This window comes from Bombina bombina, chromosome 2 (genome assembly GCF_027579735.1).
Source record: "Bombina bombina isolate aBomBom1 chromosome 2, aBomBom1.pri, whole genome shotgun sequence".
In the NCBI taxonomy this organism is placed as follows: Eukaryota; Metazoa; Chordata; class Amphibia; order Anura; family Bombinatoridae; genus Bombina; species Bombina bombina.
This window is the reverse complement of record NC_069500.1, coordinates 1,305,165,542-1,305,192,135: the sequence shown is the minus strand read 5'-3', so window position 1 is coordinate 1,305,192,135 and position 26,594 is coordinate 1,305,165,542. Positions and strand designations below refer to the sequence as shown.

The 26,594-nt window shown below is 38.4% G+C and overlaps 1 protein-coding gene across 1 annotated transcript in view; it reads left to right on the top strand.

Moving 5' to 3' along the window:
- The window catches only part of STX18 (syntaxin 18), a 523,329-nt gene extending 498,583 nt beyond the window's left edge, over positions 1 to 24,746 (top strand). Inside the window, exons 9-11 of the mRNA XM_053704146.1 lie at positions 2,854 to 2,923; positions 23,349 to 23,429; positions 24,504 to 24,746. Of these exons, the coding sequence (XP_053560121.1) occupies positions 2,854 to 2,923; positions 23,349 to 23,429; positions 24,504 to 24,599 (247 nt within the window). The 3' untranslated portion in view covers positions 24,600 to 24,746. The remainder of the gene's footprint in view (positions 1 to 2,853; positions 2,924 to 23,348; positions 23,430 to 24,503) is intronic.
- The last annotated feature ends 1,848 nt before the right edge of the window (positions 24,747 to 26,594 follow it).

Here is a 26,594-nt window from a genome sequence, read left to right as displayed (position 1 = left end):
TTCTAGGGGCCTCTTTTGTTCGTCCAACCTGGACTGTGATCACAACAGATGCAAGTCTTTCAGGTTGGGGAGCTGTTTGGGGATCTCTGACAGCACAAGGGGTTTGGAAATCTCAAGAGGCGAGATTACCAATAAATATTTTGGAACTCCGTGCGATTCTCAGGGCTCTTCAGTTTTGGCCTCTATTGAAGAGAGAACCATTCATTTGTTTTCAGACAGACAATATCACAACTGTGGCATATGTCAATCATCAAGGTGGGACTCACAGTCCTCAAGCTATGAAAGAAGTATCTCGGATACTTGTTTGGGCGGAATCCAGCTCCTGTCTAATTTCTGCGGTTCATATCCCAGGTATAGACAATTGGGAAGCGGATTATCTCAGTCGTCAGACTTTACATCCGGGAGAGTGGTCTCTCCATCCAGAGGTGTTTTCTCAAATTGTTCAGATGTGGGGTCTTCCAGAAATAGATCTGATGGCATCTCATCTAAGCAAGAAACTTCCCAGGTACCTGTCCAGGTCCAGGGATCCTCAGGCGGAAGCAGTGGATGCATTGACACTTCCTTGGTGTTATCAGCCTGCTTATATTTTCCCGCCTCTAGTTCTTCTTCCAAGAATTATCTCCAAAATCATCATGGAACAATCGTTTGTATTGCTGGTGGCTCCAGCATGGCCTCACAGGTTTTGGTATGCTAAACTTCCTGATATTCACTGTTTTGTACAGGCTTTGGTTCGTATCAAGCCTGTCATTAAATCAATCTCTCCTCCTTGGAGTCTTAATTTGGTTTTGTAGGCTTTTCAGGCTCCTCCATTTGAGCCTATGCATTCTTTGGACATTAAACTACTTTCTTGGAAAGTGTTGTTTCTTTTGGCCAACTCTTCTGCTAGAAGAGTTTCTGAATTATCTGCTCTCTCTTGTGAATCTCCTTTTCTGATTTTTCATCAGGATAAGGCAGTTTTGCGGACTTCATTTAAATTGTTACCTAAGGTTGTGAATTCTAGCAACATTAATAGAGAAATTGTTGTCCCTTCTTTGTGTCCTAATCCTAAGAATTCTTTGGAGAGATCTTTACATTCTTTGGATGTGGTGAGAGCTCTGAAATATTATGTTGAAGCTACTAAAGATTTCAGGAAGACTTCTAGTCTATTTGTTATCTTTTCTGGTTCCAGGAAAGGTCAGAAGGCTTCTGCCGTTTCTTTGGCATCATGGTTAAAGCTTTTGATTCATCAAGCATTTTTGGAGTCGGGTAAAGCCCCGCCTCAGAGAATTACAGCTCATTCTACTAGATCAGTTTCCACTTCTTGGGCTTTTAAGAATGAAGCTTCAGTTGATCAGATTTGCAAAGCAGCAACTTGGTCTTCTTTGCATACATTTACTAAATTCTACCATTTTGATGTATTTGCTTCTTCGGAAGCAGTTTTTGGTAGAAATGTTCTTCAGGCATCTGTTTCAGTTTGATTTTTCTGCTTATGATTTTTTATTTATGAGATTAAATTTATATTTGGGTTGTGGTTTAATTTTTTTTCAGCGAAATGACTGTTTTTAGTTTGTCCCTTCCTCTCTAGTGACTCTTGCGTGGAGTTCCACTTCTTGGGTATTGCTATCCCATACGTCACTCGCTCATGGACTCTTGCCAATTGCATGAAAGAAAACATAATTTATGTAAGAACTTACCTGATAAATTCATTTCTTTCATATTGGCAAGAGTCCATGAGGCTCACCCTTCTTATGGTGGTTATGATTTTTTTGTATAAAGCACAATTATCTCCAAATTACTTTGTTGATGCTTTTTACTCCTTTCTTTATCACCCCATTACTTGGCTATTCGTTAAACTGAATTGTGGGTGTAGTGAGGGGTGTATTTATAGGCATTTTGAGGTTTGAGAAACTTTGCCCCTCATGGTAGGATTTTATATCACGTATGTCACTAGCTCATGGACTCTTGCCAATATGAAAGAAATTAATTTATCAGGTAAGTTCTTACATAAATTATGTTTTACACGATAAGGTGGGGGGGGGGGGGTGCTGATAACGAGTTTATGGAACCAAGAGGGCCAGAAAATATTTGTGAACCACTGGATTATAGTATCAAACAGGATAGTCTCCAGACATAGTTCTTTAAATGAGTATTTCAACTCGTTCATGTTGGTAGTAATTGCTTAGGCCCATGTCAGAGTAATAAACAGGGCATTGTCATTTATTATATTGAGTGGCATTAATTTTCTTATCCAAAATGAGTTGATTGTATCTAAAGAATACACAAAAATGTTGTTTCAGTCAAAGACCTTAATCATTTCACATACGGTAAAATCACCTAGGCTCTGCCTTTTTAGCTCATTAGCTATAAACTAATTATGGATAAGAGGTCTGTTGTGCAGGGCCCACATCATAATACACAGGTGCTGCATGAACTTCTAAAAGGCATATTCTTTCAAAGATTTTAGATTTTCGAATGTATTTCAGCTAAATTAAAGCAAAAATATTTCACTAGTTAGAGGACACGTTTGCATTTTCATCTTAATCAGGGTATTTTAAAATGTATTACAATGTTTTGTTTTGTTTTTTTAATAGAGCAATTCTTCTTGAACAGAGATTAAAAAAAAACATTCTTTGGTTTTATGTATGTGAGGTATTTTACTGTCCACCATTACAACATTAGCTCTGTTTATCTGCCAGTGAGCAGTCACTTTACTGTCACTTTAAAAATAGTATTTGCAACACAATAAATTCTTATTCTACGCTGTATCTCTGTTTTAGCTTTTTACTGTTGATAGTCTCATTGCTATTAACAATAACCATTGCTGCCTTGCGGTAATTTTTTTTTTCTGTCATATTTTTTTTTCTTTTTATATAGGCAAATTGAAGGAAAGGTGGTTGAAATATCCAGACTTCAGGAGATATTCACTGAGAAAGTTCTACAACAGGTAACACCATCTCTTCTAATACAATATAACATTACAGGGATTCATGATTCAGATAGAGCATGCCATTTTAATCAAATTTCTAATTTACTCCTAATATAATTTTTTCTATGTTCCTTTGGTATCTTTATTTGAAAAGCAGAAATGTAAGCTTACGAGGCGGCCCATATTTGGTTCAGAACCTGAGTAGCACTTGCTGATAGGTGGCTAAATGCAGCCACCAACCAGCAAGTGCTATCCAGTGTGCTAAAACAAAGATGAGCCTGTGTTCTAAAATAAGTTGTCTACCATAGGAATGTGTATACCACGTCACTTCCGGTGGACACATTCAGCTGCTGGAGGTTTGTGGCGCTCACTGCGCATGCGCTAGAGGCACAACCTCCTACAAACAGCTGATTCGAGGAAATATATGCCACACCACACTGAGCGCACGTTACTGGTTGCAAAATCAGACGGAACAAGCGGTCTGTGATCAAATTTTGTAACCAGAAAGTGCGCCAGACGGCTGCAACGACTTGCACAGCTATTAACCCCTTATACTCAGTCAACAAGTTCAGCCAGTCCCTTCACTGTGTAACAATCTGAGGGGGGGAGTATTTGAAACAAGTTATCTCTTTTTGTGGGTCTCAGTCACCCTCTGTCAATCATCTTTTCTTATTCGCAAAACTAGATAACTTGTTTCAAATACTCTCCCCTCAGATTGTTACACAGTAAAGGGACTGGCTGAACTTGTTGACTGAGTATAAGGGGTTAATAGCTGTGCAAGTCGTTGCAGCCATTGTGTGGTGGTGTACAGATTCTGCGACCCGTCTGGCGCACTTTCTGGTAACAAAATCCGATGACGGCTTGTTCCGTATGATTTTGCAACCAGTAACGTGCGCTCAGGAATGTGGTGCCATATATTTCCTCGACCCGTGTAAATCAGCTGTTTTAAGGAGGTTGGGCCTCTAGCGCATGCGCAATGAGCGCCACAAACCGCAAGCAGCTGGTTCACGTCACCGGAAGTGACATGGTAGACACATTTCTATGCAGTAGACAACTTATTTTAGAACACCGGCTCGTAAGCTTACATTTCCGATTTTCAAATAAATATACCAAAAGAACAAAGAAAAAATTATAATAAGAGTAAATTAGAAAGTTGCTTAAAATTGCATTCTCTATCTTAATCCCGAAAGAAAAAAATTGGGTTCAGTATCCCTTTAAGGACATTTGATATAAAACTATGTTCACTATTACAAGGAATAACAAAAGAAACAAACACCTCGATTACGAGTTTTGCTTTAGAGGCTGTGCGGTGCTAACAAGCAGTTTATGCTCACCGCTCACTTACAGACAGCGCTGGTATTACGAGTTTTTACAAACCAGACAAGAAGTGAGCGTTGAGCAAAATGTTGCTCCTTACCGCACTCCAATACCAGCGCTTCTTACGTTAGCGGTGAGCTGGTGTAACGTGCTTGTGCACGATTTCCCCATAGGAATCAACGGGGAAAGCCGGCTGAAAAAAGTCTACTAACACCTGCAAAAAAGCAGCGTAAAACTCCTTAACGCAGCCCCATTGATTCTTATGGGGAAATACGTTTTATGTCTACACCTAACACCCTAACATGAACCCCGAGTCTAAACACCCCTAATCTTACACTTATTAACCTCTAATCTGCCGCCCCCGACATCGCCGACACCTACATTATAATTATTAACCCCTAATCTGCTGCTCCGGACACAGCCACCACCTACATTATACTTATGAACCCCTAATCTGCTGCCCCCAACATCGCCAACACCTACACCCAATGTCGCTGCCACCTACCTACACTTATTAAACCCTAATCTGCCACCCCCAATGTCGCCGCCTCTATAATAAACATATTAACCCCTAAACCGCCACACTCCCGCTTAGCAAATATTATTAACCCCTAATCTGCCGGCCCTAACATCGCCGCCACTATAATAAACATATTAACCCCTAAACCGCCACACTCCCGCTTAGCAAATATTATTAAAGGGATACTAAACCCAATTTTTTTCTTTCATGATCCAGATAGAGCATGAGATTTTAACCACCTTTCTAATTTACTCCTATTATCAATTTTTCTTTGTTCTCATGTTATCTTGATTTGAAAAAGCAGTAATGTAAGGTTAGGAGCCGGCCCATTTTTAGTTCAGCACCTTGGTAGAGCTTGCTGATTGGTTTGCTACATTTAGCCACAAATCAGCAAGTGCTACCCAGGTGCTGAACAAAAAATGGTCCGTTTCTAAAGCTTACAGTACTGCTTTTTCAAATCAAGATAGCATGAGAACAAAGAAAAATTGATAATAGGATTAAATTAGAAAGGTGCTTAAAATCTCATGCTCTATCTGAATCATGAAAGAAAAAAATTGGGTTTAGTATCCCTTTAACCCCTAATCTGCCGGCCCTAACATCGCCGCCACTATATTAAAGTTATTAACCCCTAAACCTAACACCCCGTAACTTAAATATAATTAAAAGAAATCTAAATAAAATTACTATCATTAACTAAATTATTCCTATTTAAAATTAAATACTTACCGATAAAATAAACCCTAAGCTAGCTACAATATAACTAATAGTTACATTGTAGCTAGCTTAGGGTTTATTTTTATTTTACAGGCAAGTTTGTATTTATTTTAACTAGGTAGAATAGTTAGTAAATAGTTATTTACTATTTACTCACCTATCTAAAATAAATACAAAAGTACCTGTAAAATAAAACCTAACCTAAGTTACAATTACACCTAACACTACACTATAATTAAATTAATTCCCTAAATTAAATACAATGAAATAAAATTAGCTAAAGTACAAAAAAAACCCACTAAATTACAGAAAATAATAAACAAATTACAAGATTTTTAAACTACTTACAATCCCCCTAACAAAATAAAAAAGCCCACCCAAAATAAAAAAGTCCTACCCTACACTAAATTACAAATAGCCCTTAAAAGGGCTTTTTGCGGGGGGATTGCCCCAAAGTAATCGGCTCTTTTAACTGTAAAAAAAATACAAATCCCCCCCAACAGTAAAACCCACCACCCACACAACCAACCCTACTCTAAAACCCACCCAATACCCCCTTAAAAAAAAACTAACACTAACCCCTTGAAGATCACCTTACCGGGAGAAGTCTTCATCCAACCGGGCCGAAGTCCTCAATGAAGCCGGGAGAAGTCTTCATCCAAGCCAGGCGAAGTGGTTCTCCAGACGTCCAGACGGCATCTTCTATCTTCATCCATCCAGCGCGGAGCAGGTCCATCTTCAAGACATCTAACGTGGAGCATCCTCTTCATCCGACGGCTAACACTGAATGGAGGTTCCTTTAAGTGACGTCATCCAAGATGATGTCCCTTGAATTCCGATTGGCTGATAGAATTCTATCAGCCAATCGGAATTAAGGTAGAAAAAATCCTATTTGCTGATGCAATCAGCCAATAGGATTAAAGTTCAATCCTATTGGCTGATCCAGTAGGATTTTTTCTACCTTAATTCCGATTGGCTGATAGAATTCTAGAAGATGCCGTCTGGATGAAGATTTCTGCCCGTCTGGAGGACCACTTCGCCTTGCTTGGATGAAGACTTCTCCCGACTTCGTTGAGGACTTCGGCCCGGTTGGATGAAGACTTCTCCCGGTAAGGTGATCTTCAAGGGGTTAGTGTTAGGTTTTTTTAAGTGGGTATTGGGTGGGTTTTAGAGTAGGGTTGGTTGTGTGGGTGGTGGGTTTTAATGTTGGGGGGATTTGTAATTTTTTTACAAGTAAAAGAGCTGATTACTTTGGGGCAATGCCCTGCAAAAGACCCTTTTAAGGGCTATTTGTAATTTAGTGTAGGGTAGGGCTTTTTTTTGTTTTGTGGGGGCTTTTTTATTTGGTTTAATATAGTGGTGGCTACGTTGGGGGCGGCAGATTAGGGGTTAATAAATGTAGGTAGGTGGCGGCGATGTTAGGGCCGGCAGATTAGGGGTTAATAATATTTAACTAATTTTTGCGAGGCAGGAGTGCAGCGGTTTAGGGGTTAATATATTTATTATAGTGGCAGCGATGTCCGGTTCGGCAGATTAGGGGTTAAAAAAAAAATTATTGTTGGCGATGCGGGAGGGCCTCGGTTTAGGGGTTAATAGGTACTTTATGGGTGTTAGTGTACTTTTTAGCACTTTAGTTATGAGTTTTATGCTACGGCGTTGTAGTGTAAAACTCTTAACTACTGACTTTAAAATGCGGTACCAGTCTTCAATCATTTCTCTGCTGTCACTATTAGTGTTGCTACAAGACAAGTCTGTTAATCTAAAACAATTTGTGCAACAATTGAAGCTTTAGTTTCTCAAGTTAGAATCATGCGTCCATTTTACTACAGTATAGTCTTGGTGAAAATACATCCACGCTGGCAACAGAGCTATATGCTGGTGGATCTTCAGTAGTTATACTTGACCTCATTATTTATCAACCTAGGTCGACAAGCAAAACAAAATCGTAAATTCATTTAAATTCACAATTCAGTTAGCAAGTCATTATTGTTAGAACTCAGAGCAGTTTGTTTGCCACTTCTGCCATCTCAAAATCATCATAATAGTGCCGAATATGAGATTCTATGCATAAATTCCTTAGCTGAGGCAGGATGCCAACGGGCAGAAATATATCTGTAGTCCTGGAAACCAGCAATTGCCAAACAGATTACCTGAGTTTTGCTGGAAAACTTGAGCCTCTCAAATTAATCTTTAAAAAATAAAGATTTAGTTTCAATATTTTAATGACTCTGTGTTGGGGAACATCTGTGGTAAATCTAATTGGCAGCAGCTTGGTAGAGAGATTTCTCAGCAATTCTCTATCCCAAATGCATGTGCAGTGGATGTTTTCACAACAAAATCAAATTTCCCACTGGCTTGTATGTTTCCTCCTAATCTCTAGGGTTCATAAAAAAAATTGAAGCAGTTCTGCTGTACTGCCAAATGCATTCTTGGATTCTCCTTCCATTTATGGACAACTCCTCACCGACTCTGCCTCTATTACCAGACTTTTTTAATTCAAGATCTGCTTTTTCATCAACATACGCAGGCCTTGAATCTGATGGCTTAGAGACTGAGAAGTGGCCTTTGGTAGAAATTTTATCAAAATTTACAAATGGTCTCAGGGAACATTTTTTGCCACATTTATTTCAGTCATCAGTCCACATTTTCTTCTACAAGATACGACGAGTCCACGGATTTCATCCTTACTTGTGGGATTTATGCTCCTGCTAACAGGAAGTGGCAAAGAGCACCACAGCAGAGCTCTATATATAGCTCCTCCCTTCTCTCCACCTCCAGTCATTCTCTTTGCCTGTGTTAGTAATAGGAAGAGGTGTGTTAGTTTTAGATTCTTCAATCAAGAAGTTTATTTTAAAATGGTACCGGTGTGTACTATTTTCCTCAGGGAGATATGGAATGAAGATATTTTTCTGCCCTGAGGTTGATGATCTTAGCAGCTGTAACTAAGATCCATTCCGGTTCCCACAGAGCTTCTGAAGGTAGTGCAAGAGAAATCTTCAGTGTGGAGAACGGTGTCATGCTACAAGCAGCATTGAGGTATGTTCAGTCTTTTATTTCTGAGGAGACTTGTTATATCAGAACTGGCTGACATTTTTTCCCTGCAAGGAAAGGGGTAAGCAGTAGACCTGTATCACTGAGGGTGTTACTGAATTTCCCCGTGTTATATACATATTGCTATTAAGGTTGGCATATCTGTATTGGGGCTGGACACTGGGAGAGGCAGCTTGACATATATTTATTTTTTATTTAAGGTCAGTAGGGCTGCTGGTGCTTGTTAAAGATTATAAACTCAGGGGACCATATGGCTTTCTTTTTCAAACCGCTTCCCATGCGGTTATACAGACTGTTGAGACGACGTCCATGATGGGTGGGGCCTATTTAGCAGGCTCAGAAGCACAGTTTTCTCTCACTAAGAAGGCATCAGGCATTAGCTCCGGTGGGGCCTAAAGTTGTATTCTGATCACCGGATCGTTGTCGAGTCATTTTACAGTACCCTAAGGGCAGGTAGCTTTGCTGTGGCGAGGTGCAGGGGTAATTTTCACTGTTAAGATATATTTTTTGAATAAAAGTGTCTCTTAGAGGGTAATTTCACCTTTACTTATAGGGTGCAATAATTTTTGAATTATTATATTTAATTGTTTAGCGTTTTTACACGTTTTGGTGCAGTTTGGAAAAAATTGTTGCGTTTTTTTATTTCTTAAAGGCGCAGTACACATTTTTCTAAAAGTTAAATCAATAATTTAGGTGATTTACGACTATTGTGGCTATTGCTAGTCTGTTCAACATGTCTGACATTGAGGAAACTAATTGTTTTATGTGTTTAGAAGCCATTGTGGAACTCCCTCTTACTTTGTGTACCTCTTGTACTGAAAGAGTCTAACAATGTAAACAGCATATTTTATGTAAAGAAAGTGTGCCTAAGGATGATTCTCAGTCTGAAGAGAATCAGGATGTGCCATCTAATTCTCCCCAAGTGTCACAACCTTTAACGCCCAAACAAGCGACGCTGTGTTCCTCAAATGCGTCTAATTCTTTTACTCTGCAGGATATGGCTGCAGTTATGTCAACTACCCTTACAGAGGTATTATCTAAGTTACCAGTGTTACAGGGTAAACGCAGTAGGACAGGAATTAATGTGCATACTGAGTCCTCTGATGCTTTATTGGCTATTTCCGATTTACCCTCACAGGGCTCTGAGTTGGGGGTCAGGGAATTATTGTCTGAGGGAGAACTTTCAGACCCAGGAAGTATGTTACCTCAGACAGATTCGGACGTCATGTCCTTTAAATTTAAGCTTGAACACCTCCGCCTTTTACTTCGGGAGGTTCTAACGACTCTGGAGGACTGTGATCCTATTGTGATACCACCAGAGAAATTGTGTAAAATGGACAAATATCTAGAAGTACCTACTTCCACTGATGTTTTTCCGGTTCCTAAAAGAATTTCGGAAATTATTAAGAAGGAATGGGACAGACCGGGTATACCGTTCTCTCCTCCTCCTAATTTTAAGAAGATGTATCCCATATCAGACACCATTCGGGACTCTTGGCAGGCTGTCCCTAAGGTGGAGGGAGCTATATCTACCCTGGCTAAGCGTACAACTATTCCTATTTAGGCGAAATGAGGAAAAAGGAAAGCTGAGTCCCAGTGTCAGGAAAAAGTTTTATTGCTAGATAGGCTTTCTGGATGCAAGGTAAGCTCCAATCTTACGCGTTTCGCGCATGGGCACATGCGCTTCATCAGAGATATCGGTCTCTGCTGTTCAGGATCCATATAAAGGGGTGAGTGACCTATCAGGACAGGTATAGTCCTTTACTCTTCAGGTGGGAAAATTACCAGCAGGTGTGTGGTTTAATGGTCACCCACTACTGTGTTTACATCGATCCTGTGCAGCAGAAGACCGGGAGGAACAGATAGATAATGATTAAATGGTTTTTAAAAATAGAGCTTGATTGTACATAATGTTTCAAACATATATATATATATAAATCTCAGTTGGTGTAGTACTGAATAAATAATAATAATAATAGGACAGTTGTGCTTTAAAAGACCCTATGGATAAGAAGTTAGAGGGTCTTCTAAAGAAATTATTCATCAGGGTTTCCTTTTACAACCAACAGCTTGCTTTGTTCCAGTTACTACTGCAGCAGCTTTTTGGTTTGATGCGCTAGAGGAGTCTCTGAAGGTTGAGACCCCTTTAGAGGACATTTTGGATAGAATTAAGGCTCTCAAGCGAGCTAATTCTTTTATTACAGATGCCGCCTTTCAAATTGCTAAGTTGGCGGCGAAAAATGTAGGATTTGCCATTTTAGCGTGTAGAGCGTTATGATTAAAATCGTGGTCTGCTGATGTCATCTAAATCAAAGCTCTTAGCTATTCCTTTCAAGGGTAAGACCCTATTCGGGCCTGAGTTGAAGGAAATCATTTCTGACATTACTAGTGGTAATGGTCACGCCCTACCTCAGGATAAGTCTGTTAAGATGAGGGGTATACAAAATAATTTTCATTCCTTTCGAAACTTTAAAGGAGTACCCTCTTCTTCCTTTTCCTCCACAAAGCAGGAAGGGAATTTTGCTCAGGCCAAGTCCGTCTGGAGACCCAATCAGGCCTGGAACAAGGGTAAACAACCCAAGAAGCCCGCTGCTGCTACCAAGACAGCATGAAGGGGCGGCCCCCGATCCGGGACTGGATCTAGTCGGGGCAGACTTTCTCTCTTTGCCCAGGCTTGGGCAAGAGATGTTCAGGACCCCTGGGCACTGGAAATTGTAACCCACGGGTATCAACTGGAATTCAAAAATTTTCTCCCAAGAGGGAGATTTCTTCTTTCACAGTTAGAAATAACAAAGAGGGCGCCACATAGCGTGATATTGTAGATTCAAAGCCAAAATAGGTGAATAATGTAAAGGCTTACCAGAGGTAATGGCACCGTATTGTAACCGGTGCTGACAGGCAGGCTAACACTTTCAGTGGCTAGCACACTGGGTGGTCTCCGGCAAGCTGTACACAGGTGATGTTCAGCGTTTCTTTGATTGGCGTCTGTGCGGCTGAAACCTGAGACACTGCGGTAGAGCAGATACTTTGATACCTTATCCAGGAAGGCTCAAAGGGAGAACAAAGGCAAAACAAATGGACAACTTCCGTATATTTAAAATCAGTAAGTTTTAATCCATAAAAACTGCTACGCGTTTCTAGACCATAGACCGGTCTTTTCTTCAGGCATACAAACAATGGATACAAATTCTTTAAAATATTTACCTAATATACAATTAAAAACGGAAGTTGTCATAGTTTTCAAAAAAGGACCAATGGGATATGAGTGAATATTCTGAATCTCATTCATGTTGATTGGGCTCAATAGCCTGTGTGCTTCATTAACATTCGCAACCAATATCCCAATGGAATATTTTTGAGTTATACATCTTTGTCTGCTACATAAACTTAAATGTTCTAAATAATACCTGCATAAAAATGTAAAATAAAATGTTTGATTTGCAGATCTAAATACTATATGAATCATGTATGATTATGTTCATGCTCTGTGTGATGTCATGTGAAAAAGAAAATAAAATAGTTAAATAGCAAATGTCTTGTATTTAAATTGACAGTGAAGTGTGTTAAGGTTGTTCCGGTTTGAACTATAAAAGGATATGCGTGAAAGTATATAATGAAAAAAAGATAATGTGTATTGGTCATGAACCAGCAGTGTTTTTAAGAAAATAAAATGATAAAATTTGTGTCATATAAAATTGTAACATGTACGTCAAAATTATGCTCAATTTTGGCATGATAGGCTATAAAAATTGGATATAATTGCAATTTACTGAAAAAACAAAATACTAGCAATAAATGGCAACAAGTGAATAAAATTCTATTCTATCTATCACTCCGATTGATATGAGGGGCTAAAAAATTGATATAATATAAACTTGGATAAAGCAAGACCTACAGCTGTGGAAATCAATACACAGAGGTTCTTAAGCATGCATGTTTAATAAAAGCATGTAAGTGTAAATAACTAGTATGTGTATCTGGTATTACACTTCTGTAATAAATAATTCAAGCGAAAACTTTTCTTTGTTTGACTAATTTTCATCTCATAATGTCTGAGCTTCTGTCAACCTACAGCTGTGGATATCTAAACACAGAGGTTCTTCAGCATGCATGTTTAATAAAAGCATGTAAGTGTTAGGTTGTAAGCTGTAGATATCCACAGCTGTAGGTTGACAGAAGCTCAGACATTATGAGATGAAAATTAGTCAAACAAAGAAAAGTTTTTGCTTGAATTATTTATTACAGAAGTGTAATACCAGATACACATACTAGTTATTTACACTTACATGCTTTTATTAAACATGCATGCTTAAGAACCTCTGTGTATTGATTTCCACAGCTGTAGGTCTTGCTTTATCCAAGTTTTTATTATATCAATTTTTTAGCCCCTCATATCAATCGGAGTGATAGATAGAATAGAATTTTATTCACTTGTTGCCATTTATTGCTAGTATTTTGTTTTTTCAGTAAATTGCAATTATATCCAATTTTTATAGCCTATCATGCCAAAATTGAGCATAATTTTGACGTACATGTTACAATTTTATATGACACAAATTTTATCATTTTATTTTCTTAAAAACACTGCTGGTTCATGACCAATACACATTATCTTTTTTTCATTATATACTTTCACGCATATCCTTTTATAGTTCAAACCGGAACAACCTTAACACACTTCACTGTCAATATAAATACAAGACATTTGCTATTTAACTATTTTATTTTCTTTTTCACATGACATCACACAGAGCATGAACATAATCATACATGATTCATATAGTATTTAGATCTGCAAATCAAACATTTTATTTTACATTTTTATGCAGGTATTATTTAGAACATTTAAGTTTATGTAGCAGACAAAGATGTATAACTCAAAAATATTCCATTGGGATATTGGTTGCGAATGTTAATGAAGCACACAGGCTATTGAGCCCAATCAACATGAATGAGATTCAGAATATTCACTCATATCCCATTGGTCCTTTTTTGAAAACTATGACAACTTCCGTTTTTAATTGTATATTAGGTAAATATTTTAAAGAATTTGTATCCATTGTTTGTATGCCTGAAGAAAAGACCGGTCTATGGTCTAGAAACGCGTAGCAGTTTTTATGGATTAAAACTTACTGATTTTAAATATACGGAAGTTGTCCATTTGTTGTGCCTTTGTTCTCCCTTTGAGCCTTCCTGGATAAGGTATCAAAGTATCTGCTCTACCGCAGTGTCTCAGGTTTCAGCCGCACAGACGCCAATCAAAGAAACGCTGAACATCACCTGTGTACAGCTTGCCGGAGACCACCCAGTGTGCTAGCCACTGAAAGTGTTAGCCTGCCTGTCAGCACCGGTTACAATACGGTGCCATTACCTCTGGTAAGCCTTTACATTATTCACCTATTTTGGCTTTGAATCTACAATATCACGCTATGTGGCGCCCTCTTTGTTATTTCTAATTTACAGACACCTTCTACCCGAAGTCCAGAGGAGCTTTGCCGCCAGCACACTTTGATTGTTTCAAAAGACACAGCACCATTTCTTCATATGGACTAATATGGTTTGTCCATAGACATTAATCACTTTTACTCGCTGTTATCAACATATAATTTTTGTCAGCGCACCCCGGTCACGGTTCCCCTAGGGGTTCCTATTTTTTGTCTATTCTTTCACAGTTGTCTGCAGACCAGATAAAAAGAGAGGCGTTCTTACGTTGTGTAAAAGACCTCTCTACTATGGCGGTAATTCGTCCCATTCCAAGATTAGAACATGGACTGGGGTTTTACTCAAATCTTTTCGTGGTTCCCAAAAAAGAGGGAACATTCAGACCTATTTTAGACCTCAAGAGTCTAAACAAGTTTCTCAGAGTTCCATCCTTCAAGATGGAGACCATCCGAACAATTTTACCAATGATCCAGGAGGGTCAATATATGACTACCGTGGACTTGAAGGATGCATACCTTCATATTCCTATCCACAAGGATCATCAACAGTTTCTAAGGTTTGCCTTCCTGGACGAACATTTTCAGTTTGTGGCTCTTCCCTTCGGGTTAGCCACAGCACCCAGGATCTTCACGTAGGTTCTAGGGTTCCTTCTGGCAGTTCTCAGGCCGGGGGGCATAGCAGTGGCGCCTTATCTGGACGATATTTTGATTCAGGAGTCAACTTATCATCTGACGAAGGTTCATACAGACACAGTGTTGTCCTTTCTGAGAACTCACGGATGGAAAGTGAACCTAGAAAAGAGTTCACTAATTCCACAGACAAGGGTTCCCTTCTTGGGAACTCTGATAGATTCTGTAGACATGACATTTTTTCTGACAGAGGTCAGAAAGTCAAAGATTCTAAATACATGCCAAGCCCTTCAGTCCAATCCTCGGCCATCAGTGGCTCAGTGTATGGAGGTAATTGGATTGATGGTGGCGGCAATGGACATCATTCCGTTTGCTCGTTTTCATCTCAGACAACTGCAACTGTGCATGCTCGGACAGTGGAATGGGGACTATGCAAATTTATCTCCTCCGATAAATCTGGATCAAGAGACCAGAGACTCTCTTCTTTGGTGGTTGTCGCCGGATCATCTGTCCCAGGGGACGTGTTTCCGCAGACCCTCGTGGGTGATAGTGACAACGCTTGCCAGCCTACTGGGCTGGGGTGCAGTCTGGAATTCCCTGAAGGCTCAGGGTGTTTGGACTCAGGTGGAGTCTCTACTTCCAATCAATATTCTGGAATTGAGAGCAATATTCAATGCGCTTCAAGCATGGGCTCAGTTGGCTTTGGCCAGATTCATCAGATTCCAGTCGGACAACATCACGACTGTGGCTTGCATCAATCATCAGGGGGGGAACGAGGAGTTCCTTAGCGATGACAGAAGTATCCAAGATAATTCGATGGGCGGAGGCCCACTCTTGTTATCTGTCAGCAATCTACATCCCAGGAGTAGACAACTGGGAAGCGGATTTTTTAAGCCGACAGGCTTTTCATCCAGGGGAGTGGGAACTTCATCCGGAGGTATTTGCCTCACTGATTCTCCGATGGGGCAGACCGGAGTTGGATCTGATGGCATCTCGCCAGAATGCCAAGCTTCCAAGATACGGATCCAGGTCGAGGGATCCTCAGGCCGAACTGATAGATGCCTTGGCAGTGCCTTGGTCGTTCAACCTAGCTTATGTGTTTCCACCGTTTCCTCTCTTTCCCCGCGTGATTGCTCGGATCAAACAGGAGAGAACTTCAGTAATTCTGATCGCGCCTGCGTGGCCACGCAGGACTTGGTATGCGGATCTAGTGGACATGTCCTCTCTGCCACCGTGGAAACTTCCATTGAGACAGGACCTTCTCATTCAAGGACCTTTCCAACATCCAAATCTAACTTCTCTGCAGCTGACTGCTTGGAGATTGAACGCTTGATTTTATCTAAGCGGGGATTCTCTGATGCGGTCATTGATACTTTGATTCAGGCACGTAAGCCTGTCACTAGAAAGATCTATCATAAGATATGGCGTAAATATATTTTTTGGTGTGAATCCAAGGGCTACTCATGGAGTAAAGTTAGGATTCCCAGGATTCTGTCTTTTCTCCAAGAAGGATTGGAGAAAGGGTTATCAGCGAGTTCCTTAAAGGCACAGATTTCTGCTTTGTCAATTTTGCTACACAAACATTTGGCAGATGTTCAGTCTTTTTGTGAGGCTCTAACCAGAATTAAGCCTGTGTTTAGACCAATTGCTCAACCCTGGAGTTTGAATTTAGTTCTTAGTGTTCTTCAAGGGGTTCCGTTTGAACCTTGAACCCATGCATTCCATAGATATTAAGATATCTTGGAAAGTTTTGTTTTTGGTTGCTATTTCTTCTGCTCGTAGAGTTTCTGAGCTTTCAGCACTACAATCTGACTCACTTTATCTTATATTTCATTCTGATAAGGTGGTTTTACGTACCAAACCTGGGTTCCTTCCTAAGGTTGTTTCAAATAAGAATATTAATCAGGAAATTGTTGTTCCTTCTTTATGTCCTAATCCTTCTTCTAAGAAGGAGCGTCTGTTGCATAACTTGGACGTGGTCCGTGCCTTGAAGTTTTACTTGCAGGCGACTAAGGCTTTCCGTTAATCATCTTCTTTTTTCATTGTTTATTCTGGAAAGCATAGGGGTCAGAAAGCTACGGCTACCTCTCTTTCTTTTTGGCTGAAGAGTATCATCTGCCTGGCATATGAGACTGCTGGACAGCAGCCTCCTGAAAGAATTACGGCTCATTCTACTAGGGCTGTGGCTTCCTCATGGGCTTTTAAAAACTATGCTTCTGTTGAACAGATTTGCAAGGCTGCGACTTGGTCGCCTCTTCACACTTTTTCCAAATTTTCCAAATTTGATACTTTTGCTTCTTCTGACGCTGGTTTTGGGAGAAAGGTTCTTCAAGCAGTGGTGCCTTCCGTTTAGGTCTCTCTCTTGTCCCTCCCGTTTCATCCGTGTCCTGTAGCTTTGGTATTGTATCCCACAAGTAAGGATGAAATCCGTGGACTCGTTGTATCTTGTAGAAGAAAAGGAAATTTATGCTAACCTGATAAATTAATTTCTTCTACGATACGACGAGTCCACGGCCCTCCCTGTCATTTTTCAAACAGATTTAGATTATATTATATTTTTTATAAACTTCAGTCACCTCTGCACCTTTGGCTTTTCCTTTCTCTTCCTAACTTCGGTCGAATGACTGGAGGTGGAGGGAAGGGAGGAGCTATATATAGAGCTCTGCTGTGGTGCTCTTTGCCACTTCCTGTTATCAGGAGGATAAATCCGTGGACTCGTCGTATCGTAGAAGAAATTAATTTATCATGTAAGCATAAATTTCCTTTTTCTTTAAAACAAGTTCTTGGTAGGTCCATGGGATTTCCCTCAGGTTCTTAAAGTTTTAATGTTCTCTACTTTTGAAACACTGCTGGAAACATAACACCACTGTGAAATTTTATATTAGTGACCTCACCTCAGGCAGACAAGTAGCTGAGTTCTTTAATGATCAAAAAATAGGAAATTCAAAGAAAGAAAAATCCTATAAAGTTGTGCACAATTCCTCTGTAATGAAAATCTTAATGGCCATAGTAAATATCTTTAGTATATATCCAATAAGTCACAGATCATTTCAGGCAGCTCCTTTGTAGCAAATTGGTTAAATATTTTGTGATAAGCTGTAAAACAAAAAAGAAAAGGGTGTCTCTTTGGCACAATATGAAACTTTTCTTCTAGGACAAACTGCACAGATAATAATATTACTCACAAGTCCAGCGCAAAAACGCAGGCTGGAAACATATAGAATGTTACTTAAAGATAGAGTGCCTCAAGGATACCTGTGCTAAACACGCAGGCTGGTATGTTCCGGAGCCTACCAGCTGGCTCGATCATGGATCTGTGTATTCTTTGCTTCAATGGAACAAATAGTATGCAGTTTGATGGTTAAAAATTTAGGGTTGCACCGATACCATTTTTTTAAGACGGAGTACAAGTACCGATACTTGTTTTCAAATACTCGCCGATACCAATTACTGATACTTTTTTTTAATGTCATGACATTATGAAGAACTGTATTGGGTTTTAGGGCTGTTATGTAACATCAATCTGACATTTGTATTTAATACAAAGTAATATAATTTAATTCTGATAAATTATTGGGGTAGGAGTGTCCCAGTAAACCCCTTTGAGAAAAATGGGACATGTGCATTCTACCGACTCAACGGAAAATAAGGCTGGTCTTCATATTTTTCCAGAGCTGCTTTTTATTCCCAGTCTAGCCCTGGCTATGGATGTTCCTCAGAGTACAGTATGTTTTGAACATAAATGTACCAGATGAGAACTAGCAGTAGAACAGGCAATCTAGGAATTAGAATAATTTTTCAAAAGTTAGTGGCAAGTTATTTTTAAGGAACAGAACAGAAGCATCTCTGCATGTTCAGCTATAACTCTGTTTTTGCTATCAAGTAAGGAGGTTGAACAGTCTTTCACTTTCAACTCTACTGCATGGGGCAGAAATATATTTTTGGGCCATTTTAGTCAGAGCTGGAAATCTCAGTTTATTAAAGGGTTAGAAATCTTTCCATTTTCCAAGAATTAAAAGTACATAATCAGAAAGTTCAACTCATACTTTTAAAAACACATAAATGTCCTTAGAAACAAAGTTTGCATATTTATAAAATGTATATTTTAATTTCTGCATAAAACGGCTCCTGAGACCGTCCCAAATAGAGGGCTGGGTTCACTGTTCTTGCATTGAAATCTATTAGCCAATCGCTTGTCAGCCCTGGTGCATGTATTTGAATATTAATGAAGCTGTTTTCGCATGCACATTCTTAATTATGGGCATTCGCATGCGCAGTGGAGATGTATCTGACAGTATATTTGATTATCCTACTTAACGCATCCGGCGAGGGCTTGATGACTCGGCAGCTAACAGTGGAGGAAAGGAGCGAGCCATGCACATGCACTGTTCTAAAACAGTTGCTAATGCGCATGCGGGAAGCCATTACTCTTCTACCTAGGTAGAACTCGGCAATTTGTCTGCATTATTACAAAAAAGATGGGTTTGGCAGAATCTATTATTTCAAGCAGCAATTTACAGGTAAACAGTATAGATTAGCTAATACATGTTTGCTTATTTGATAAACTTGATATAATGTTTTTAAAAATGCAAAGCTTTTGGGGGGGTTTACTATCCCTTTAACTGCCCAGTACTTCAGGGGTTTGTCTGAATGAGTTAAAGTAATCTCTCCTACCCCATGGCAGAACATACAGGGATCTGAGATGCCATTGCAGAAAATGCAGCATGTCTGCAGAAAGAACAGAACCCATGCAAGTACTGTTAGTGCTTTAACTTTGCAGCTCTGCTCCACATTAGACAGTTCTCTTCAAACAGAGTTGTGCTCTAGTTGCACTGTGTACGTTTTCCTTAACACAGTGCATCCAGAGCAAAGTGCTTTTTGAAGTTAATAGTCATATATGCAGTAGCGCTGCAAAGCAGCAGTGCATTGATTATTTACTGGCTCTCAGATTTTTTTCAAACCCTCCCCTAGCCTTTCCCAGTCTGCAAAGCTGTTTGTTCTGAATGTAAGACGTTCTTATGAGCATTCAACCTTTTTTATTACTACATTTCTATGTTAGACCAAGAGAAAAAAGAAACAAATTTATTTTAAGAGACATTTTACAGTTGTATTGTTTTGTCTGCAGCTAATTTGCAATGCAATTCAACTACTGCACTATATTATAAAACGTTAAAAAATGTGTTTTATTCTTTAGTTAACCAACACATTGCAATTGAACTGGTGCTTTAGTGTAACTTCCTAACTTACAATTAAATTTTACTTAAAATGACCTGCAGAAAAACTATCACTAAAAAAATCTCATTGCAGAAAGTGAAAAAAAGTTCTGCCTCTAGGCTCTCCTACAATTATACAAATAACAGCTATTTGTATTGGCAGAACAGTAGTAAACCATTTTTAGTTTAGTCTCCACTCCAGCTTCAAATGAAATGGGAACATGCAGTTTGAAAAAACGCCACAAGATAGCATATGGGTAGGAAGTGGAGGTATCGGTTTAAGTATCGGTGCATTTGCACAAGTACAAGTACTTGTGCAAATACTTGGTATCGGTACCGATACTAGTATCGGTATCAGTGCAACCCTAGTTAAAATATACTATATCATTTATTTTCTAATATTCTTTTAGTTCTCTAATGACCATCAACTTGTATGGTTTTCTATCAAAACAAGATCCAGTTCCTGGATTCCTGCCTAACGTAGCCCCTACATTTTATACCTCTTAAAGGGACAGTTAGCAAGTCATTATTGTCAATATGTGTTAGAACTCAGGGCAGTTTGTTTGCCACTTCTGCAATCTCAAAATCATCATAATAGTGCAGAATATGAGGTTCTATGGAGATGCACAAATTCCTTAGCTGAGGCAGGATGCCAAGTGGCAGAAATATATCTGTTTGATGTTTCTGTAGTCAGTTTGCCAAACAGATTATCTGAGTTTTGCTGGAAAACTTGAGCCTCATCAAATTAATCTTTAAAGAATAAAGATTTAGTTACAATATTTTAAAAACTCGGTGTTGGGGAACTTCTGCTGTAAATCTTATTGGCGGCAACCTATATACTTAAAGGGACAGTAAAGTCAAAATTTGCTTAGAAACACGCCCATGTCTTTAGCAGTCTATGGTAGTAGTGTTTGCAACTATGTATAACATTGCTATAAAAATTGTTGCAAACACTGCAACCAGATGGCTAAAGACAGGTGCATGCTCCTGAGATCACCTAGCATTATTCTTTAACAAAGAATATCAATAGAACTAAGCAAAATTGATAATAGAAGTAAATTGAAAACTTGTTTAAAATGTCATGCTCTATCCAATCCATTTTTTTTACTTTTACTTTATTGTCCCTTTAAGCCTTTTTCGTTATACTGATGAAGAAATCATGAAAGGTTTTTTTTCTGCAGTCTGAATCTATATTTCTAAGCTGTATACTCTGTACAAATGTGATTAGATGTCTTCACTTATATACGGAAAGGAGAAAAGCTAATAGACTGATAGCAATCCAACAGAGGCCCTGTAACTCTACCTGCTGCCAAAGATTACAATATCAAGATGAGATCGTTCAATAAAACATCTCAGCTTATTTAAGTGATGAAGGTGCCACGGATACTTTAAACTCATTCAACAGGGTTCAGTTTTTACTTCTTGGCAGCTGAAGCAGATATTCCTTCTGAAGATTTATGTGCAGTGTGGAGTTCTCATACAAACATCACATTTCTCTACTGAGGGCCAAGCTTGGAAGAAATTATTAGCTAATAAAATACTTTTTGTTTATTATGTAAATATTTGTCTAATGCCTGTTTCCTCTTTACTGCCCACCCTTATGATTTTAATGCTTTTGAAATCTTTGTTGGTGAGTGCTGCTAGGTTAAAAATGAATTTCTATATCCTGGATTACTTTCCTGTGTTACACTCGCACCATTTCCCTCCTTTTTGTCCTACAGCTTTATTTAAAAAAATGTATATATGGTCAGTGGTATTTATTCTTACATTATAATATATTATATATTGATGTGAATCTTAAAAATACCAATCATTTTGTACAAATAACAGCTAATTCTTAGAAGTAGGGGATTTTTCTCATTAATGTTATTAGCTAACTATCTAAGTGCATCAATTAAAAGAGAGAAGCGCTCAACCTGGCAACGTACAATAGCATAATAGCTTGTTCTATGGCTAGTTACTACCCAAGAAGCAGCCTCTTTTTGCTCAACATGTACCTTTCACAGAGAAGAACTTTCCTGCAGCATATCAGTCTAATCCTGACTTAACAGTACAGTCCAGCCCTGAAATACCAGGTAATCCCTCTCTGAACGAGAAAAACGGCAAAACCCCAGACGTAGGTTTCGGCCTTCTGTGGACCTCGTCAGTGAGGTTCAGCCATATCCCTCTAGGCACACTGAGCAACGGGTCCACGTCTGGATTCCCGCATCACACTTAGGCAAGTCTCCCTAAGCGTGATGCAGGAATCCAGACACTGGACTGTACTGTTAAGTCAGGATCAGACTGATAGGAAAGTTTTTCTCTGTAAAAGGCACATATTGAGCAAAAAGAGGCTGCTTCTTGGGTAGTAACTAGCCATAGAACAAGCTATTATGCTATTGTTCGTTCCCAGGTTGAGTGCTTCTCTCTTTTTATTTATGCAAACTGTCTAAGTGCGTATAGGGGTTAAACACATAAAGTCCGGATTAGATGCTGCAAGCATTTCTGCTCCTGAGCAGGAATCCACCAGTAAGTGCCACTACTGATTGGCTCATTTCTGGTTTCCTGTTAGAAAGTTGCAATGCTTGAGGCTGCAGAGTTGGACTTAAAGGGACACTGACAACAATTTTTTTCTTTTGTGATTCAGATAGGGCATGCAATATTAAGCAACTTTCTAATTTACTTCTATTATCAATTTTTCTTCGTTCTCTTGCTATCTTTATTTGAAAAAGAAGGAATCTAAGCTTTTTTTTGGTTCAGACTCTGGACAACACTTTTTTTATTGGTGGATGAATTTATCCACCGATCAGCAAGAACAACCCATGTTGATCAAAAATGGTCTGGCATTTAAACTTGCATTCTTGCATTTCAAATAAAGATACCAAGAGAATGAAGAAAAATTTGATAATAAGAGTAAATTAGAAAGTTGCTTAAAATTTCATGCTCTATCTGAATCATGAAAGAAAAAATTTGGGTTAAGTGTGTAAATTCTTTTGTGGGAGCTAAACATATAGGACTCAATTCTCTAAAGCTCTCTGATCTCGGAAGATCCCTCAAAGAATTTTAGAAAGGCAAATCTTATCTTCAACCCCTTAACAACCACAATGTACCTTATACGTTGCTGATTTATTAAGGGTTTTTCGGCCCATAATAGCGCAGGTCTCTCCGCAAGCAACAAGACCGTGCTATTATGACCTCCCACTCTCCTGTAGGCCTCCTGAAATAGCCCAATTTGGAAGATCCAAAGGTAGATCAAAAGACAGCAGGAGATCATAGAAGAAAGTCTGCATAAATAAGTACAGACTGTCTGACTTGGTACACAGGCCTAGAACTATGTGATGTCAACTTTTAAAGACCACACAAAACCTGTGCTGAGTTTTGAAATAACTGCACAAAGCAAACAACCTGCATGATTCTGAGAAAGTGTCTGTAATCTGGAAAACACAGTGTGACATTTTATTTATTTTCTTATAGTTGTTTTTATGTGTTTCAAAGTAGAATGCAGCTATTATTTACCTATGTACCTGTGGCACAGGGAGAATATGTATCTAATGTTTGTTTTTTGTTTAACTCAACAGGAAACCGATATTGACAATATCCATCAGTTAGTTGTGGGAGCAACAGAAAATATAAAAGAAGGAAATGAAGACATACGAGAGGTAGAGTTCTAACACAATCACAGTTCAATATCAGTAGTTTTTGATTTTCTATTACAAAATAATTTTTGCTTAAATTCCAATGTGTAAGTTGGGCAAAATTAGTCTGCTGGTGACTTGATGAAATTAACCTTTTTGTGAAATTATTTTTGTAACTAAAAAATGCATAGAAACTAAATTTCTAAGTATACTCCATTTATAAATTCAATGGGCTTATAAAAGTGAAATCACTATTTCTCTTTCCCCCTCATGTGCCTCATGCTAGCTTCTAATAAAAATGCTTTGATAAAAGCTATAGCTGTTTCAAAAGTGTATTTAAGTATGCACCGTTCACCAGCATTTTAAGCACAGCAGTTGCTCAAAGATCCTAAGGTGCTTGTACCATCTGGTAATGACTCAGTTTGTTAATTGCTGACATGATGCAAGCCCCACTGGCACTCTGAGCAGCTGCACTATTTAAAATGCTGGTGCACTGAGAATATCTAGCTATGCTTCACATGCATAGAAAATTGTTAACACTAAAACAATCATTACTTTAACTAGAAGCATTTTTGCCAAGGACCAGTATTTTTCATTGCTTTAAAATGTTATTAAGAGTGTTGCAGATTTGATGGATGAGCAGGCTGTGATCCTGACAGCTGTCTTAAGCAATCAAACTTCTAAGTATAAAGGCTCTCTGCTCAAGATCTCTTTTGTGATAAATACATTCTATCACTGTCAGAGGCCTTGCAAATTATTTCACGGAGATGTCCTGTTTTGTAGACTTGATGCATATGCTTCAAAATACTTTCTTAATCCTTGATGTCTCCTTTTTGATGCCGTTAGCTACCACAGATTAAACGTAGCTAAATCTGACAAGAATTCCAGTGAATGCAGTAACATTTATTTTAAATGCCGTTTAGTTATAGCAGTTTATTTATTTATTTAGTCATTGGCAAAAGTTTACCATATTCAATATTTTTTTATTTAATAGTTTGGAAAATTAAAATGCTTTTTATATACATTTCTTATAAATCACAATAAAGAAAAGAGATTATTTACAACAAAAATGTAATTTTATTGTACTTTGTTTTGCAGGCTATAAAAAATAACGCTGGATTTAGAGTTTGGATCCTTTTCTTCTTAGTAATGTGTTCATTTTCATTACTTTTCCTTGATTGGTATGATAGTTAATTATGTAAAGAAAGTGTTTTAGCACATTGTTAATATCTGAATGAATGTGTTTAGCAAATGCTATTGCACTGTAATAATTATGTCTCCAAAACATTCACTTGTATATTTTAATTAATGATCATGATAATAAAAATCTAAACATTGTCAGTGCAAATGTTTTATTTAGACCGGAAAAGAGTAAAGATGTGTACTGTTTTTATTTTCCAAATTTGTGTATCTTAATTTAAATGTGTTGTTACTATTAAAGCCCATATACAGCTTATGTAAATAAATGTAGAGTGTGTAGCAGACAGAAAATGAGAAGCAAACCTCCATTCTGATATTCTCATGTTTTTAAAGGGATGTTAAACAGTAAATACATGCTAGACATAATGATTCCTTCAAAGCAAAAATTAGCCTTAAAATAATATTTAGCTCTATTTTTACCATTATATTAGTTTAAATATTGATAATATAAGTATTAAAAGTGTAGTTTCTATAATGTACTCTAGATCCTATAAAGTAATGGGTGCTGCTATGTTTGAAATAGTTTTCTTTTGTAGAGCTGGGCATTCAGTGTTCTATGACTTGGATTCATAAACTTGCTTATGCAACTATAGTTTCTATTCAAGCAAGCATTCTATCTGAAATGGTCTTTTTTAAGTGTTTGTAATGTTTAAGTGGATGAAACAGTTTGGCTGAATTTTTAGTTTTATTGTCATCCAAATTGCTACATTTTGTTTTAAATTTTTTGATGCGATATAAATTGCTTTAGCAAAAAACACCATTTCTTTCCTAAGATATTGAGAGTCCATGACATCATCAATTACTAGTGGGAATATCACTCCTGGCCGGCAGGAGGAGGCAAAGTATCACTCCCCTACCCATAATCCCTAGTCATTCTCTTTGCCTCTGGAGGAGATGAAGTTTGAAGAAATGAATTTCCTTTTGGTTACTTTTCCCTGTAAGCAAGGATTTGGGGTTTAGCTGTGTCCATGTCAATCTCATGTAGTGGCTTTAAAGCAGTTAGCAAGTTGTAAGGTTGTGCTTACTTTGTTTCCTAACATATTGCTGCCCTAGGTTTAGAAAGCCAGAGTTGGTTACTCTGTTCTTTCTTTTTTTCTACAGGTCTCTGTAAGGAGTATGTGTCCTTTCACGCCTTGTGAGTTGTCTTCCTGCCCGACAGCTAGACTGCAGGTAAGTTCTTTTTGTCTTCTAGGTATTGGAGACTTTGCACTTTAAAGAATTCATTTATGTATATTCTGCAGTTTAAATAATGGGATATAATAATCCTTTAAAGAGGATTCATTAGGCAGTGTGCAGGCACTATGTGGGGACCAGGGGTTAATTTTCCCTTATTTTGGGAATATTCCTCTATGTGGCTCTTTTTATTTTCACTTGGTTGCTTTAAGTGTTTTATTAGGGGCAGTCCTGTTTAGGGCGGCAATGGTTTGCATTGTTTGTGTATAGTAACGGCTGTTGCTATGTAACTTTTCGGATCACACTTTTTTTTTTCTTTCATTTCTGCGGATAGGCCGATCATGGGACCCCTGTGTTTCCAAAATACGGAGCAGATCGGCATCACTGTGCTTATTAGCGGTCTGTTTTTGGCTTGTGTGCAGTCGCGTTTTGTTGGTCTTTTCGAGTCTCCTAGAATTGCGGTAGGCACCTCAGCTCTGCTGAGGTGTAGAGGTCCTAAGTTTTAGTTGTCTTTTATTTGGGCTGTTTCATTATAACACTTTTATTTTAGGACTCTTAAAGTGACAGTCCTTTCTTTAAATGTATTTATCTTTTTATTTTTAGGGTCTAATTTTTCTAGCTATGGATATGGAGAATGATAATATTGCTTTTAATAAATGCTTATTATGTCTAGAGGCACAAATTGTATCTCCTTTGCAATTTTGTACTACTTGTTTAGCTAGAACGCTTCAATGTAAAGAAAAATTATTGCTCTATGAGCCTAATGTCCCTCAGGATGATATTGTTCAGGAAATGTTGCAGCTTTCTCCTCAAACG